At 43.7% G+C, this 17,380-nt stretch overlaps 1 protein-coding gene across 1 annotated transcript in view; it reads right to left on the reverse strand.

Moving 5' to 3' along the window:
* The window catches only part of col9a3 (collagen, type IX, alpha 3), a 169,618-nt gene that overhangs the window by 48,226 nt on the left and 104,012 nt on the right, over positions 1-17,380 (reverse strand). The window contains exons 20-23 of the mRNA XM_043710900.1: positions 16,380-16,424; positions 10,772-10,825; positions 10,013-10,066; positions 1,311-1,364 (exon numbers count right to left, since the gene is read on the reverse strand). Coding sequence (XP_043566835.1) covers positions 1,311-1,364; positions 10,013-10,066; positions 10,772-10,825; positions 16,380-16,424 — 207 coding nt within the window. The remainder of the gene's footprint in view (positions 1-1,310; positions 1,365-10,012; positions 10,067-10,771; positions 10,826-16,379; positions 16,425-17,380) is intronic.

Genomic DNA, 17,380 nt, shown 5'->3' on the forward strand with positions numbered 1-17,380 from the left:
GCAACATCTTTGTAAATCTTTTCTGAACCTTTTCAAGTTTCACAACATCCTTCCTATAAGAGGAGATCAGAATTGCACACAATATTCCAAATATCCAATAAACCAATGTTCTGTACAGCCGCAACATGACTTCCCAACTCCTGTACTCAATACTCTGACCAATAAAGGAAAGCATACCAAATGCCTTCTTCATTATCCTATCTACCTGTGACTCCACTTTCAAGAAACTCTGAACAATCAGCAATAGATTCACGGTCACTATTAGACTCTTAATTCCAGATGTTTAAAAAAAAATTGAAATTCAAATCCCATAGTAGGTTTTGAACCCATGCCCCCTGTACATTATCTGAGTCTCTAGGTAAACAGCCCAGCAATAATATCACCAAGCCATTACCACCTGTACAAAGTTAGGAGAGTGGGCTACACTGCAGGGGAGTGAGAGGGGTGAGGCTGGGGAAGGCTGAAGGTAAAAATTTCATTCATATTCCTGCCTTCCTCCTGGGCAGTTTCAGTGGGTGTAAGACAAGATGATGGCCAGACTTAAAGGAATATCCGCACCATCATACGTGCTCAGTCAAGGCTCAGTATAAAGACAGCACCATTGAGATGCACAGGGAGCTATTGGATACCTGCAGGCAGAGCTTGGGAGGGGTGCGGATACACCAGGCTGCTGGGTTTCTGCTGTGCCAACTGGGAACAGTGTGTGGCCAGGAGCAGCCCACCAGCCCCTGCTTTCTATCTCAGTTCCAGTCTGCTGGGATTCACGATAGGGAGGGAACATTGGAGAGATTCATCCTCACACAGTGTAGCCATCAGAGCCTGTGACCCCAGCATTGCCATTCCATTCAGGGAAGCCTGCTCTCTCACTCCCAACCAGGTTGTTAGCCCAGCCTCATGCCAGCTCTTTCACCCGAGTCTGAGTCTCACTGGTTCATGCCCCAATCCAGGAGCAAGTGCTAGTTATTGAAGGGATGGGATTCTCCTTAGTACAGGATCCAGACAAACAGTCCCATTACAGACCAGCAGGGGCACTGCACTTTCAGAGTCCCTGCCCTACACATATGAGAGTAAACCAACTCCCAGCACCATGCTGTCAGGTAGGTGTAAAAGACCCCACAGATATGACCTCAAACTAAAGCAGGACAATTTTCCATAGGGCTAATCTTTATCTTCAACTAAAATCACTGAGAACATTAATGACATGGTTATTTGTGGGATCTTTCTGGCTGTAACCTGACTGTGATGTGTTCTATATTACCATAGTGACTGCAGTTCATGGTCATTGGTGAGTCAGGAAGGCCTCTACTTACCTGGAAGCCTCTCCGACCCCGGATTCCACGTCCCCCAGGAGGTCCCATCTCCCCCTGTACAAATCAGAGCAAAAACAGACAGAAATCAGGCCACAGCACCAATAGGGAAAAGAAAGAGAGATACAGGAATACACACACTTATACACACAAGCACATTAACAGGAGTCCACACAGCTGCTAGCACAGGCACACACATGAACATTTACACACATGATCACTCACGCACGAACACTCACACATGAATAGTCACACATATGAACACTCACACATGAACACACGCATGTAAACACTCTCAGGTCCATTGAGAATGTATCCAGCAAGCAAAGAGTGCTGCTTGCCGAGTGCACATTGACCTGCAGTGTACCTCAAGTTACAGCACTGACCACATCTGAAAACTACCTAACTGGATGTGAAGGCTTTTGGGATGGTTCATGGTTATGAAAGGTGATTTTTAAACTCCCAGGTACACGAGTACACTTGTGAAGGAAATATAGACCCAATAGCGAAAGGGCTTTAACCTCACTTGTACACAGGTGATACCACAACAAACATACTGCCTTCTGACTTTATACCCACCTCCCCCACCCCCATACCCTGGGCTCATCACATTCTGCATCTGCCATCACCTGCTCCTGGAGCTAACAGGGAGGAACTGAAACAGCAGTCCTTAGGACAGAGATGATGAAATTTTTTTCTCTCCGAGATACGAGAGCTTTTGGAATCGCATTCCACAAAGGTGGTGGAAACAGGCTCCTTGAAGATTGTTAATGCAGAGGCAGCTAGCTTCGTGGTAAGCAGGTAGGAGTGAAGATGTGTTCAGGTATTGGTGCCAATGTGGAGCCATGGTCATATTGAATTGAGTGCTTCTAATTTGAATGAATGCTTGTCATTGGAACAATAATATATTTCCAAGTCAGGATGGTGAGTGGCTTGGAGGGGAACTTGAAGGGGGTAGTGTTCCATATATCTGCTGTCCTTATCCTTCAGGATAGTACAAGTTGTGCTTTGGCCATGCTGGCCAAGGAGCCTCAGTGAGTTGCTGGTGTTCCAGTTGTGGCCTCTTATCGCATTTAGATTGAAAAATGTCATCTCCCTTTGTGTTGCTGTGAGGTTCACTGAGAATGTAATTTTTCATCAGTCTTCCAATTATAATCATGTGATTATGAATCTAGAGGAGATGATTACCTAGTGGTGTTATTTTTCGACTATCAATCCAGAGACACCCTGGGATCTTGAATTCAAATCTCATCATGGCCAATTAGATTCAATAAAAATCTGGAATTAAGAGTTTAATGATGGCCACATAACTGTTGTCAGTTGTTGGCAAACCCCATCTAGTTCACTAATGGAAGGAAACTGCTGTCTTTACCTGGTCTGGTTTACATGTGACACTGGGCCCACAGCAGTGTGGTTGACCCTCAGAGCAATCGGGGATGGGCAATAACTGCTGGCCCAGCATCCAAAACAGCCAATATGAAGGGAAAAGAGGAACACATCATTGGATGTGCAGGAGCGAGTCCATTTGGGAAACTTGCACTCGGTATAACTAAACCTGTAACCTATACTCGCAACAGAGTGACTGTGGGATGGTGCCATCTCCTTCAGCTTCACCATGCTCTGAGTACTCAGATATCCCACAATCCTGGCCTTTGGTGCATCATTAGCTTTAATCCCTCCATCATGGGCCGCTATACCTTTAGCTGCCATGGCCCTGAGCACTCAGCACCACTGTCCTTCACGATGCTCCTTAAAACCTATCTCTTTGACTAAACCTTAGGTCCCCGTTCTGTTATGACTCCCTATGGCCTGATGTTGAATTTTGTCTGATTCTGCCCGTGTGGGCCGCTGTGGGGACAGCATAGTGGATGGAATGTGCCATACACAGGGAAATGTCCCTGTTCTTCAGGATGGGCCTCTCAGAGTGTTCAGGAACCGCCTTTGGGTCACTGCTGATACTGCAAGGAATTTCCAGTTGCTTCACCTTGCATGACATAACCCTCCGTTCCAGCAGAATGCCGGATCCTGAATGGAGGTCTGTTTCTGTCAGTTCTCACTGAGACTCTTGTATTCCAGTGAAAAACCAACCCCCACAGTGGAGCTGCCCAAATGTCAGTCCCTGGATATTCAGGGAACCATTGAGTCTTGTGTATACAAGTTGGACAATGAGCCTTTGAGAATACGAGTGAGAGAGGGAACTAAACAGAGGAGTTCACCATTCTAACATCCTGCATTCATGAAAAACCGGCAGTCAAATGCATTTCAGGCAGAAATGGCAGTTTCTTTAAGGAAGCTGTTCACTATAATAGCATAAACTGACATGACAGCCCAAACCTTTCTCACATTATCCAGGGCTCAGAGGGAGTCAGAGAGATGTAAGGAGAGGTGGAAAGGGAGATTTATAATTTAGAACTCGCTGCCTTTAATTGAAGCAGATTCAATTGTAACTATTAAAGGAGAATTCTGTGTCTTATGGTTCTGCTCCACGACCACCCGATGAAAGAGCGTCGCTCCGAAAGCTAGAGCTTCCAGAGAAACCTGTTGGACTATAACCTGGTGTTGTGTGATTTTTAACTTTGTCCTTCTCTGTTTAATTTATGGGAGAGAAAGAAGGAATGAGAAAGAGGGTGCAAAAAGTTTAGAAGCTAAAGAGGTCAGGGGAGAGAGTTAGGGAAAAAGAACAACAAGAGGATGGGGAAAGACAGACAGCACAGACAGACATTCGGGACGAAAAGAAATACATTTTGGAAAGTGTTTGGAGATGACAGTAAGTGGGTGAAGTAGAGAGGAGAAACTGAAGCAACAGAGCAGGGTACAGCAAATGGAGAAGAGAGAGACAGATTGAGAAAGGGAGAAATGGAATAAGGAGTTGGGAGGAGGAGGGATAGCAAGAGAGAGAAAGAGGGAAAGAGAGTGAAATAGGATAAGATTGAGACAGAGGATGGGGAGAGACTGACAGTGTGTGAGAGAAGGGAAAGGAGAGCTAGGAATGAGAATGGGAATAGCAGCAGAGGATGAATAAACGAGGACAGCAGAATAGTTTGAGGGAGTGCTTTGTCAGAAAGAGGCAGAGAGAGAATAGAGCATGAAACACATCAAAGAATGAGAGAGAGAAAACATAAAGCAGAACAAAAGAGAAAAGGAGGAGCAGAATGTGAGGAGGCCATAAAGCATGAAATAAGGAGGAAAGGTAGCAATGATCAGAGAAAGCAAAGGGAAATGGTGTAACGGTGAGAGCTTGAGGATTAGAAAGACAGTGACAGAGAGAGAGAGGGGTTAGGTAGGAGAAAAGGAGAAGAAGTGGAAGAGGAGATCCAGGCATTCCTCATCAAACTCAGAAAATCATTGGATTGCATTCAGAGCTGGTGCCAGGACAGTAAATACAGTGACATGGTCGTATTGACTATTGGTAGGTCCATGCTGACCCCCCCCTGGTCTGGTGTGAAATGGTTCCTATCTCAGGGCCAGCTTTTATTAACATCGCTCCACCATTTCTCATTTCTAACAATGACTGCAGTTTGAAAGTGTTTACTTGACTGTGAGATGTTAGGACAGTGTAGCATTGTGATAGCAGAGCAGAAATACCTGGGTAATCACCTGGAGAATGGAGGTAAATTTCAACAAGACAGCTGGGAAAATTAAATGAATCATGGTGACCGCCCAGGTTAGAGTAATAACCCATGTTTATACAAGCATCATTTGGTGATGGAAACCTGACCCTGTCTGGCCCTACATGTAACTCCAGAACCACAGTAATGTGGCTAGCATTTAATGACCAATCAGTTGGATTTGAAGGATAATTAGGGATGGGGAATAAATGCTGAGGTTTCCAGAAATATCCACATCCTGTGAATGAACAAAGCATTTGTACATGCATTCTAAAGCACTTCTATATTCATACACACATACACATATGCATACACACATAGACGTATCTATTCCATGCACACACAGAAAGACACACACAGACACAGAAACACAAATACTGAATGTAGGGTTTGTAACTGAGTCAGCCAGGTGGACCTCAGAGAATATAAATTCCCTGACTGGGGCTGTTAATCTGTCCCAATCAGGGAGCCCTGGCTGACAGATATAAAGTGTGTCAGAGGTTCTGCTCACTCTGAGAGCTGTCTCTGAGGGAGCTGGATCAGTGTTAAAGCCTCTCCATGTGTAAATAAAGGGGGACTTAGTGACAGGATGCCAGCCTCTGTGGAGTTATTTCAGTGGTAATGAGAGGAAAGCACAATCCTGAAGAGATCCGCTCACAACAGTGGTCTTTGAGTTAGGGTAAACATTGCTGGCATCATGCTGTTATTTGGGAAGCTTGACCCATTTAATCCTACTGTTGAAGACTGTGTCCAGTATGAGTGTGTTATGTTTTCCAGGCAAATGACATTGGGGCAGATGAAAAGCAATGAGTAATTCTCCTGAAAGCTTGTGGACCCGCAGCTTTTTCAGTTATTAGAGTGTAACTTTCCCTGAGGCACTAGATACTAAAACCTTTCAAGGATTAACAGATTTAGTTAAGGAACATTACAACCCCAAACTAATTCTGAGATGCTTCAGTTTAAATCAGCAGTTCAAGAACCAGGGGAATCCATATTGGGATTTTTGACAAGGTTAAGACAAGAAGCTTGTAACTTTGGTTTAACCCTTAATGAGATGCTGAGAGACTGTTTGGATTATGGGATGAATGATGTAACAATGTGGAAGTTCCTACTAGCTGAAGCCTAACTGGACTCCAACTGGATATTACCACTGGCTTTATCATTGGGAAATGCAGCCAGTGGTGAGGGTATTCCAATGGAAGTGGATATCCTTGCCAGTGTGACTGAGCTTGGGGAACATCACTTGAGTGAATGCAATTCCACAGTCTCACTCAGGACATATCCTGATCAAAGGGACTCTAGGTCAGCCCACAGCAAAAACCTAAAATAAAGCCAAGTCTCGGCCAAATGGTTACAATTTTCTTCAGGATCTGGGCCAGAAAACCATTGTAGTTGCTGCCAGTATGCAGACTTGAGACAGCAGAAGTCCCACTAGACTTAAATTAAGTAGCTGGTATCTAGGAGAGTGCACACCCTGGAACAGATAAATTGCTTAAAAATATCCAGGTCAGAACCAATCAAAATAAACATCTGGTTAAATGGCCACCCAGTGCTAATGGTGGTTGATTCTACCACAGCCACTTCAGAATCAGTTTTTAACAGGATTCGCTTTGGACTCCAATCCCTAAATTTCTGCAAGACCTCAGCCAGACTGAGATCCTATACCGGGGAACCACTACAGATGAAGGGTATTACTTCAGTTCTGGTCTTGTATGAGAAGCAGCTGGTTCAGTTACCACTGATTGTAGTAAAAGGCTGGGACCCAAGCTCAATGGGGTGACATTGGTTCAGAAAGATTCACCTCGATTGGTTAGAAAATGGCTGCCTGAGTGAAATCATAATTAAATACCTGGAAACTTTTTAGGAAGGTCTAGGAACCATCAAAGGAGCCATAGCCACCTTTGAATAGTCCTTAAACATTTCTCCAAAGTGGGTGTTGCAGGCACCCGGAGTGACGTACTTGGGCTACACAGCCAACAAGACTGGGTTACACCTGTTGGAAGACCTCAGTACTGAAGCTTAGCACTTTCCTTGAGCTGGTGAATTGTTATGGAAAGTTCATACATAATCTGGCCTCCATCCTGACACCTTTGCATCAACTTTTAAAACAGGGTCAGCTTTGGAATTGGTCACGTAGCCAATCCATAGCTTTCAGGGAAGTGAAGAAGCAGTGACCATCCTCGAAGGTGTTGGCACACTGTGATCCCAAATGAGATGTGGTATTGACATGTGACGCCTCCCCATATGGCATTGGACTGGTACTAGCTCATAGGTGGCCCAATGGAGAGAAGCACCCAATAGCGAATACATTCAGGACTTTGGCTAATGAAGAGCGTAAACACGCCCAGAGAGAAAAAGGAAGGTTTAACAATCATATTTAGAGTCAGGAACTTTCACCAATAGCTTTACGGATGTAAATTTATAATAATAACGGACCACAAACCCCTGCTAGGTCGACTTCTCGAGGCCAAGGCAGTGCTGCCCATAGCTTTAGGTCAAATTCCGCGGTGGGCTCTCATACTAAATGTGTACAATTACAAGTTGGGACACCGTCTGGGAGGCCAAGTAGTGAATGCAGATGCATTGAGCCACCTCTCATTGGCAGATACCCCCCTGGGATACCGTCACTGCAAGAGACTGTAATGGGTTAAAATTTTCTGGACACACTTCCAATCACAGCTGACAATATCCGGTCCTGGCAAAACTGAACCAGCTGGTGGTGATGGGGAACACCAAAGGGTGGTAACAACCAGAACTGAAACCTTTTGGACCCAGAGAGACCAGATCACAGTGAAGGATGGGATATTGTTATGGGGGAGTGAGAGTGATTGTCCTGAGCAAAGATTGCCACCAGATACTGGCCAAGCTCCACCAGGTCATCCAGGGGTATCCAAAATGAAGATGTTGGTGAGAAGTTATGTCTGGTGGCCAGGATTAGATGCAGACGTGGCTGCATTGGTGGGGCAGTGCCCAGAGTGCCAACAAGGACAGAAGTTACTGCCAGCAGCTCCCCCACATCCATCGGAATGGCTGGGTAAACCCTGGACTCGGTTACACAGCGACAATGCAGGTCCTTTCATAGCTCCATGTTCTCAGTCATTGTGGATGCTCATTCAAAGTGACTGGCCGTGCAGAGAGTTCATTCACCAAACATAGGGGCAACGACAGAAAAACCATGTACATCTTTTGTAATACACAGACTCCCAGACGTGTTGGTCACAGACAATGGGCCATTGTTTACCAGCAGGGAATTTGAGTATTTCCTAAAGTCGAATGGTATTTCACATATAAGGACAATTCCATACCATCCATCATCCAATGGTCTGACAGGAAGAGCAGTCCAAACTTTGAAGGCAGGCTTAAAGAAACAGCCTCAGCTTCACTCGATACCAAATTATCCAATTCCTATTTTATTATAGGACCATCCCTCGTGCAACCACAGGAAAAGCTCCAGCTGAGTTGCTATTGGGGAGAAGATTCCACACCAGGTTAAACCTGATCTTCCCTGACCTGGGGGAAGGGGTGGGTGCGGGGAGCGAGTGTGACATGGCATCAGAATACCAATGTCTGACTCCATTAAAGGAGCAAAACGTGCCCCAACTCTCAACAGCCTTTCCATGGGATCTTCCTGTCTCTGAGGATAACTCAGAATCTGACGTGGACATGGCTGTCATCGCCTTGATGCCTTTGCTGCCTGAAGAGCAAAATGCATTTCTCCCGAGATGCTCAGGGTTCAAGAGGTGAGCTACTGTGTGTTACACGCTGTCTGTATCTGAGGCAGTGGGGAAGGAACCTGGCCTGGTACTAAAACACCTCAGGAGGAGGAGCTACAAGAACAAAGAACCAGCATGTACCCCTGGACCCAGAGGAGGAGGGATGCAGTGAGTGTAACGAGGTCAGTGAGATGGACCTCAGAGACTCTGAGTTCCCTGGTTGGGGCTGTTAATCTGATCCAGTGAGGGAACCCTGGCTGACAGATATAAACAGGAGTGTCAGAGGTTCTGTACACTCTGAGAGCTGGCTCTGAAGGAGCTGGATCAGGGTCAAGGACTCTCCATGCATAAATAAAGGGTGACTTGGTGACAGGACACCAGCCTTTGTGAAGTTCTTTCACAGACAGACACATGGACATTGGCACACACACCCACATGTGAGAACACAGACACAGAGACACACACTGATTTATAGTGATTGGCTATACTTGATTCTGTCGCTGCCACTCACACCTCCTTTAGATCTATCTTTGGTGGCTTTCCCTGCTGCAGTCCCATCTCTTTTGGCCTTACCTTTATTCATTTAATCTTTCCTGCACTGCACCCTCTCCTAGATTGTCCTTTTTGTTCCCTACACCCCTCTTTACTTTCCCTGCCTCTGTATTTGTTGGAAACCTGCTCTATCTCTCATTTTTTAGCTAAAGCTGGAGACATAGGAGCAGAAGTAGGCCATTCAGCCCATCGATCCTGCCCTGCTATTCAAAGAGGTCATGGCCGATCTGATAACCCTCAACTCCATTTTTGTGCCTTTTCCCCATAACCTGGTCATTCCATTTCTGATTGAAAATCTGTCTATCTCAGCCTGGAATGTATTTAGACAAGAAGTCCATTGTCCTGAAGTATTAAGTCGGTTTCTCTTGGCACACTGCTTGAGTTGCAGCCTTTTCTGTTTGAACGTCAGATTGCTAGCTTTGGTGGGATTTTGTGTTTGTCCCTCTAACGCTTCAGTGGGATGGGAAGCCCAGTAGCTGCTCCAGCTTCATCACATTGGGAAATGCCAGAGATACAGAGACAGGAGGCTAAGAGCTATTGGTACTTTGAAACACTCATGCTCTGGGCTCATCCACTACAGCAACTGGTCCAGTTCTATCTGTGAAGAAATCCTCAGGAAACCTGGGGCATAATCGGAGGTAGGTAATAAGTGCACAGAGGTTCCAAGATCTGTTCTGATTCTAACACCACCTTCAGAAAGTAGGGCAGAAATGCAGCTTCAAGATCAATTGGGTAATTAACGTTCAAGCAATGAGCTACTAGTCACAGGACAGACACCAAGATGGACAGAGGTCTCTTGTAACCTTGATACTTTCTCTTTACATTCACTTACATCAACTCCTCTTGGTCCACGTTCTCCCATCATTCCTGAGTCTCCCAAAGGTCCCTTTGAAATGAATATCAAACAATTAAACCATTAAAGCAAAGATTGTGTTGTAGTTACTAGTGAATCAGTACAGGCACACATAGCATTGGATCAGTACAGAAAAAACTGACAGTCAATCAGAACAGTGAATCAGTACAGGCAAACCTGACAGTCAATCTGTACAGACGGACCCAGCTGGGATGCAGTTCTGTTAAAAGCAGTAACAAATCAGTCACAGTGAAGGCACCATTATCTCACTCTCCTGTTATATGGAGATGATTGTCAGTGCACTTCAGACAAGGCAGAGACTGGGAAAGACAGCGTGTCCATGGTAACATCAGTCAGTGTGGGAATTGAACCCACATACTAGCATCACTCCATATTGTAAAGCAGCCATCCAGCCAAGCAAACTAAACAAACCCTGGTAAGTCAACGTGTGTAAACCTACACATGTATAGCAAACTCTGAATCAGCCCAGGTAAACCTGACTGTGATTAGTCTCAGTAAACCAGTGAATAACACAGGACAGGCAAACTGGACAGTGACTCAGTCCAGGTAAATTGGGCAGTCACTCAGTACAGGCGTACCCAGAGTATCCCAGCCAGTTGGGCAATGTTGTAACATTGACTGTCAGCTGTGTGTACTATAGGAGGATCTTCAGCACTGGAGTTCTGAGTGCTGTAGAGCAATCATTCGCCAGGGAACTGCAAGTTTTGAGAGACTTACCGCACTCCCAGGAGGTCCTTGGGGTCCTGGACCACCCATTGGACCTTGACTTCCCTGCAAGTAAAGAAAACAACATCACCGTATGGAGTAACGCCAGAGGAGAGACAGGCTTCCATCGGAAACATTCCTACTCATTCCCCTCCGATACAGGATTTCCTCACACCATCCAAACATCAGGAGAGGAATGACCTGATAGTGATCTTTATTGCGATGAGGGGGGTCATTAAAGTAGAGACAGAGAAACTGTCTCCAGCTGCAAGTGAAAATTGGACGTAAGTATTGAATTGAAGTTAATAAATCCAATAGGGACTTCAGAGGAATCTAGTTTACCAATGAGACGGTTACGATGGTAGTATTGAGGGCATCATAAACAGAGTGTTAAAACTGGGGACATGGTAAGACTGCCAGTACAGCACTGAAGGTAAGACTTGGAGATGCCGGTGTTGGACTGGGGTGGACAAAGTTAAAAGTCACACAACACCAGGTTATAGTCCATCAGGATTATTTGGAAGCACTAGCTTTCGGAGCACTGCTCACAACCACCTGACGAAGGAGCAGCGCTCCGAAAGCTAGTGCTTCCAAATAAACCTGTTGGACTATAACCTGGTGTTGTGTGACTTTTAACTTTTAGCACTGAAGGTAAACATTGCCAGTGGTTCTTGTACCTGAGGAGGTCTTCCATGGATTTCATGGATCTTATCAGATTGCATAAAAGATTGGCAATCCAGGTTAGGGAATCTCTTCAGCAGTTCGGGTGTCTAAGTTACTGGATTGTGTGAGATCTCTCACGTAGACAGACAATCGTTCCTAACCACTACAAAAGAAAAAAAAATGCAGATTCCATTGGAAATGTGAATTATACAGGAGAATTCTGGAATGTGTCAGTGGGGAGGCAGTGGTGTGATGGTAACATCTCTGGGATTGCACTCCAGAACCCCCCGACTAATGTTCTGAGGTCATCATGGCAGATGGTGGAATTTAAATTTAACAAAAATTCAGTTCCTGTAAAACTTCATCTGACTGATTTTTGCCTTTTTCAGAAGGAAAACTGCTGTTGTTCCCTGGTCTGGTCGACATGCGAATACAGACCTACAGTAATGGCATTTACTCTTAACTGCCCTTTGAAATGGCATGGTAAAGTTAATTAGAAATGGGCAATAAATGTTGGCCCAGCCGGGAATGCCCACGAACAAACAAAACTCAATGTGAAGGTGTCAGTGTTGGACTGGGGTGGACAAAGTCAAAGTCACTTCACCTGATGAAGGAGCAATGCTCCGAAAGCTGTGATTTCAAGTAAACCTGTTGGGCTATAACCTGGTGTTGTGTGACATCAAACCAATAAAACATAGCCAGGCAGGAGAGAATAGAGTTACTCGGCTAGGTTGATTAACCCAAAGCATTATCTCCTATTCTTTCTCTGCAGCCAGCATTTGTTAAGTATTTCAAGTGGAATTCTATCCAAAGGATCTGCAGTACATGGTATATCTAAATAATGTGCAGCCTGGGAACAATGGAAGAAGAGGGTTTGGTCTAACCTTGTCAGCTTGAAACTGATGAAAGATAGACAGTAAATCTCTCAAAATACGTTGTTGACACTAATAATGAAGTGATTGTTTTACAAAAAGAAACGCAAGCACAAAAAAAAATGTTAGAGGTCTGAGGAGGAATTCTTATACTGTGTTACTTTCTCCAGAATCTGGAATCTTGGTTGTAACAGATAAACTTTACATTTTATTTAAAGAGAGAGAATGGCATTTGTTACATCTATATAAATTGTATTTAATTGGCATTAGCTGGGATTCACATCTACTCCTATAATTAGGAACCTAGGGATATCCATTTGAAAGTTATATCTCTGCAAATAATATATACAAATATCCATAAATATTGGCTCCTGTTCTGTCCTTCACTATATCACTGAGAAATACAAGCTAAGTTAAATAATTGGACCCCAATGGATAATAGCACTGCATTTTTACCTGAGTTCTGTGCAACTTGGCACAGAAATAGCAGCTTAGAGAGTGAACATGTGCCTGAAGGATTGACATGGGAAGGAGGAATTCCATTTCATGAGACACCAGAACTGGGACATGGATTCACCTGAAACTGACTGGGACCAGGATCGTGATGGAAACCATAAATAGGGCAATGACAGTTTTAACTGTAAATGGCAGGGATGGAGACAAGTGGGAATGCTAATATAAGGAAGCTCAAAAACAAATAAAGAGCAAGGGAGGAGATTAGGTCAGAATTGTGCTTCAGGCAAAGAGAAAATGGTAAAGGGTGGGAATACCATTAGTGATTAAGGAAAAAAAATCACTTCAATGATTAAAGGTGCTGGAATATAGGCAAAGGAAATAAATAGGAGGGATTGAGAAATAGGACAGCTTTTAAAACCAAAGGAACTATATACAGGCTGTTAAATGATTGACCAATAAATCCAGAGGTGAGATCAGTCGAAGCAGAATAATTTTAATTGTGGTGTTAACCTACTTTTTCCTCATCAACATGTTCAGACATGTTAATACACACCTTTGGAGCAGGTGGGATCCGAACCCAGGCCAGGGTAAGAAACATTGCCACTGAACTACAAGAGGGCCCTTAACCGGGGTTTTAATAGGACAGGGAAATTTAGCTAGTTATGATTATAGCATGATTGTGTTCAATGTCATGTTTAAAATGAAGAAAAATCAAATCAATCTAGATTGAGCTAAGACTGACTTCAGTGGGATAGGTCAGAGTCTGCCTGCAGTAAACTGAAAAATTGGTAAAAATAATCAATAAATATAAGGTGCTTACAAATAACGTGACTAGTTTATATTCCTAAGGGACAAGAACTCTAATTGTTAAAACATCATGAATAACTAAAGAAGCAAGAGACAAGTTTAAACTAAAAGAGACAACTTTCATAAATGCAGCAAACAATATGGAAAAGTATAACAAACATAAAAGGATGACTAAACAGATAGTAACAACCTACAAAAAGCAATATGAAAAAATGTAGGGAGACAATATCTAAAACTATGCAATATTTTAAAAGTTCATACAAAAACTGTATTATCAGATCATTTAAATTGTCAAATTCTGGATCAAAATAATTACATTCTATGTTTAATTTTCAAACAATAGTTCCTGCCAGCTGATAATAGTGATGTTGTCAATGAAAATAAGGAAATAACAGATACGCTGAATCATAACAACTGAAAGGACTGCAGATGTAGGAAATCAGCAATGTTATGAAGGTGTAGAAGTGTACTGTACCTTTAAGAGAATTAAGGACTTAGAGAGGCACACAGAGTGCTGGAAAATTTACAATGTAATATGGCTAGAGTAGCTGGTTGCCTGGATACAAAATCAAATTCGAGTGCGGCCGATCAATTTAAATTATACCCCCTAAAAAAACCAAACTCCAATCCAGTTTGAGTTTAGTATATTGAAAATATTAAAAGCCAATGACACAATCCGATGCTCTGGGGTTTAAGAACAGGAAAACCTGAACAGTTGAGGGAGAACTATCAAACCACCAGCATCTACAGACTGCTGGAGAATAGCTCTCTTAAAGGTACCTTTTTCGATCAGTTACTTGTGAAACAGAAATCCCTAAGAAGGAGAAAAGAAGACTGAGGAAGATATCAAGAGAAGATTCAACAGTTGGCTGGTTTTGAAATTTGAATTTTGGTAAATCTTAATTGGGGGTTTTATCAGACTAGTATTGTAGAGGTGCAAAATGTGTTGCTGGAAAAGCGCAGCAAGTCAGGCAGCATCCAAGGAGCAGGAGAATCGACGTTTCGGGCATAAGCCCTTCTCCTAGTATTGTAGAGGGGAAGGTAAAAGATAGTTTAGAGAAAAGAGTTGTAAATAGTTGTTAATTAATTATTCTCTGTTACACTTTAAAAAATAAAGTTGTTAATTTTTACTTTAAATAGTGACTTTTGGGAATAGTTCCTTGCCTCTGGAATTTACAACATAGGTTAAATCTCTTTTCTGGGTTTCTGGTTTAAATTAGCAGGGGATGGGGGGGTTTAATCCCGTGTTATAACAGAAATAAAAACAGAAATTGCTAGAAGAGCTCAGCAGGTCTAGCAGCATCCGGGGAGAGAAATCAGAGTTAACGTTTCAGGTCGAGTGACCAGAGGAAGAGTCTTCAGGAAGGTTCTGAGGAAGGGTCACCGGACCTGAGATGTTAGCTCTGATTTCTCTCCACAGATGCTACTGAGCTTTTCCAGCAATTTCTGTTGTCACAAAATTACTCAAATCTATAATTAGGGTCAGGGTGACTGAGCATACAGTCATAGAGTCAAAGAATTGCACAGCACGGAAACAGACCCTTTGGTTCAACTCATCCATGCTGACCAGATATCCTAAATTAATCTAGTCCCATTTGCCAGAATTTGGCCCATAGCTTGATATCTTTAAATTTTTCAGCTGATTGGACAAAGCATTTTTTAAAATGTGTCCATGGACGATAGGCAACACCAATCAGGCCAAACTGCCATGGATTCGTAACGAGATGTCTGGTGATTGAGATACTTGCCTGAAGTAGGAAACAAGGGATTAGCTTTGGAGATAATTTGCCTGGACTTCCTGAAGGCATTTGATAAAGTCTTTCTTAAGAGACATTTGGCTGAAGTTGAAGCCATTGAACTAAAGGCAAATAATTGATACGGTTAAGAAACTATCTCTGGCAGCTCAGCCAGAATACGGACACTGCATAGATAGTCTCAGTGGCAGGATATGACGAACAGTGTCGCGCAAGGCTATATTATGGGGCCGTGGCTCAGTGGTTAGTGGTCATATATGGCATGGTGACTCAGTGGTTAGCACTGCTGCCTCATAGCACCAGGGACCTGGGTTCAATTCCAGTCTCAGATGACTGTCTGTGTGAAGTTTCCACATTCTCCCTATGTCTGCGTGTGTTTCCTCCAGGTGCTCCGGTTTCCTCCCACAGTCTAAAGATGTGCAGGTCAGGTGGATTGGCCATGCTAAATTGTCCATAGTGTCCACGGATGTGCAGGCTAGGTGGCAAATACAGGGTTACAGGGGTAGGGTGGGTCTGGGTGGGATGTTCTTCTGAGGGTCATTGTGGATGTGATGGGCTGAATGGCCTGCTTCCACAATGCAGGGATTCTGTGATAATGGAATAAGACAACCATGTACTCAAATACAGCAACGACACAAAGATAGGTGATACTGTTAAGCAGTGAGGATGAAAGATAGAATATGGAGATATTGATAGCTTCTTAATGGTGAAAAGATAAAAACTGTGAAGATCTAAAGATATTCAAGGTTCAAGTACACAGAGTGTTAAAAGGACAGCAAGTATGGGAAAAAAAGCCTCATGGAATATTGGTCTTTATATCCAGAGGAGTGAAGCCTATTTGGAAATTGGGCAGTTTTTATCAAGTGGCCAAGTCATAAGTCCCAATGTCAAGACCAGCACTTAACCCAATATATTTTGTTCGGCATAATGCTTATCGCCAACAGCCTGTGTAGTGTGTATTACATGCTTTGTTGATGGATGGGATGATTGTTCAACAGGCTGGTTGGCGATAGGTAGTGTATTGACTGCACTGTATGGGATGAGTGTAACGGCTCTGGGACTGCTTACCGGTTCACCACTGGCCCCTTCAGGTCCTGGCTTTCCAGGTAATCCCTAAAGTAGACGATGAGAGACAAGCATTAAAATGAACATAACCCCAACAAACAAACTCACTGAAAAAGAAAAGGCTATGCAGAGTGTGAAAGATTAATAAATAGTGATCTAGGCCCAACCACCTTCAGCTGCTTCATCAATGACTTTCCCTCCGTCATAAGATCAGAAGTGGGAATGTTCACTGATGATTGCACAATGTTCAGCACCATTCCTGACTCTTCAAGTACTGAAGCAGTCCATGTTCAAGTGCAACAAGATCTAGACAATATCCAGGCCTGGGTTGACAAGTGGGAAGTAACATTTATGCCACACAAGTACCAGGCCAAGTCAGGAGAGTGAGGGGCTCGGAGGGGAACTTGCAGGGGTTCCCATGTATCTGCTGCCCTTGTACTTCTATGTGTAAATGTATGTGGGTTTGGAATTTGGCAAATTTCTGCAGTGCATCTTGTAGATAGTACACACTGCTGCTACTGAGTGTCAGTGGTGGAGGGAGTGGATGCTTGTGGTTGTGGTGCCAATCAAGCGGCTGCTTTGTCATAGAACATAGAACATAGAACAGTATAGCACAGAACAGGCCCTTCGGCCCACGATGTTGTGCCGAACATTTGTCCTAGCACCCATCCATGTACCTATCCAATTGCCACTTAAAGTTTGCCAATGATTCTGACTCTGCCACTCCCACAGGCAGCACATTCCATGCCCCCACCACTCTCTGGGTAAAGAACCTACCCCTGACATCTCCCCTATACCTTCCACCCTTCACCTTAAATTTATATCCCCTTGTAACACTCTGTTGTACCCAGGGAAAAAAGTTTCTGATTGTCTACTCTATCTATTCCCCTGATCATCTTATACACCTCTATCAAGTCACCCCTCATCCTTCGCCGTTCCAACAAGAAAAGGCCGAGAACTCTCAACCTATCCTCGTACGACCTATTCTCCATTCCAGACAACAT

Source organism: Chiloscyllium plagiosum, chromosome 20, assembly GCF_004010195.1.
Source record: "Chiloscyllium plagiosum isolate BGI_BamShark_2017 chromosome 20, ASM401019v2, whole genome shotgun sequence".
NCBI lineage: Eukaryota > Metazoa > Chordata > Chondrichthyes > Orectolobiformes > Hemiscylliidae > Chiloscyllium > Chiloscyllium plagiosum.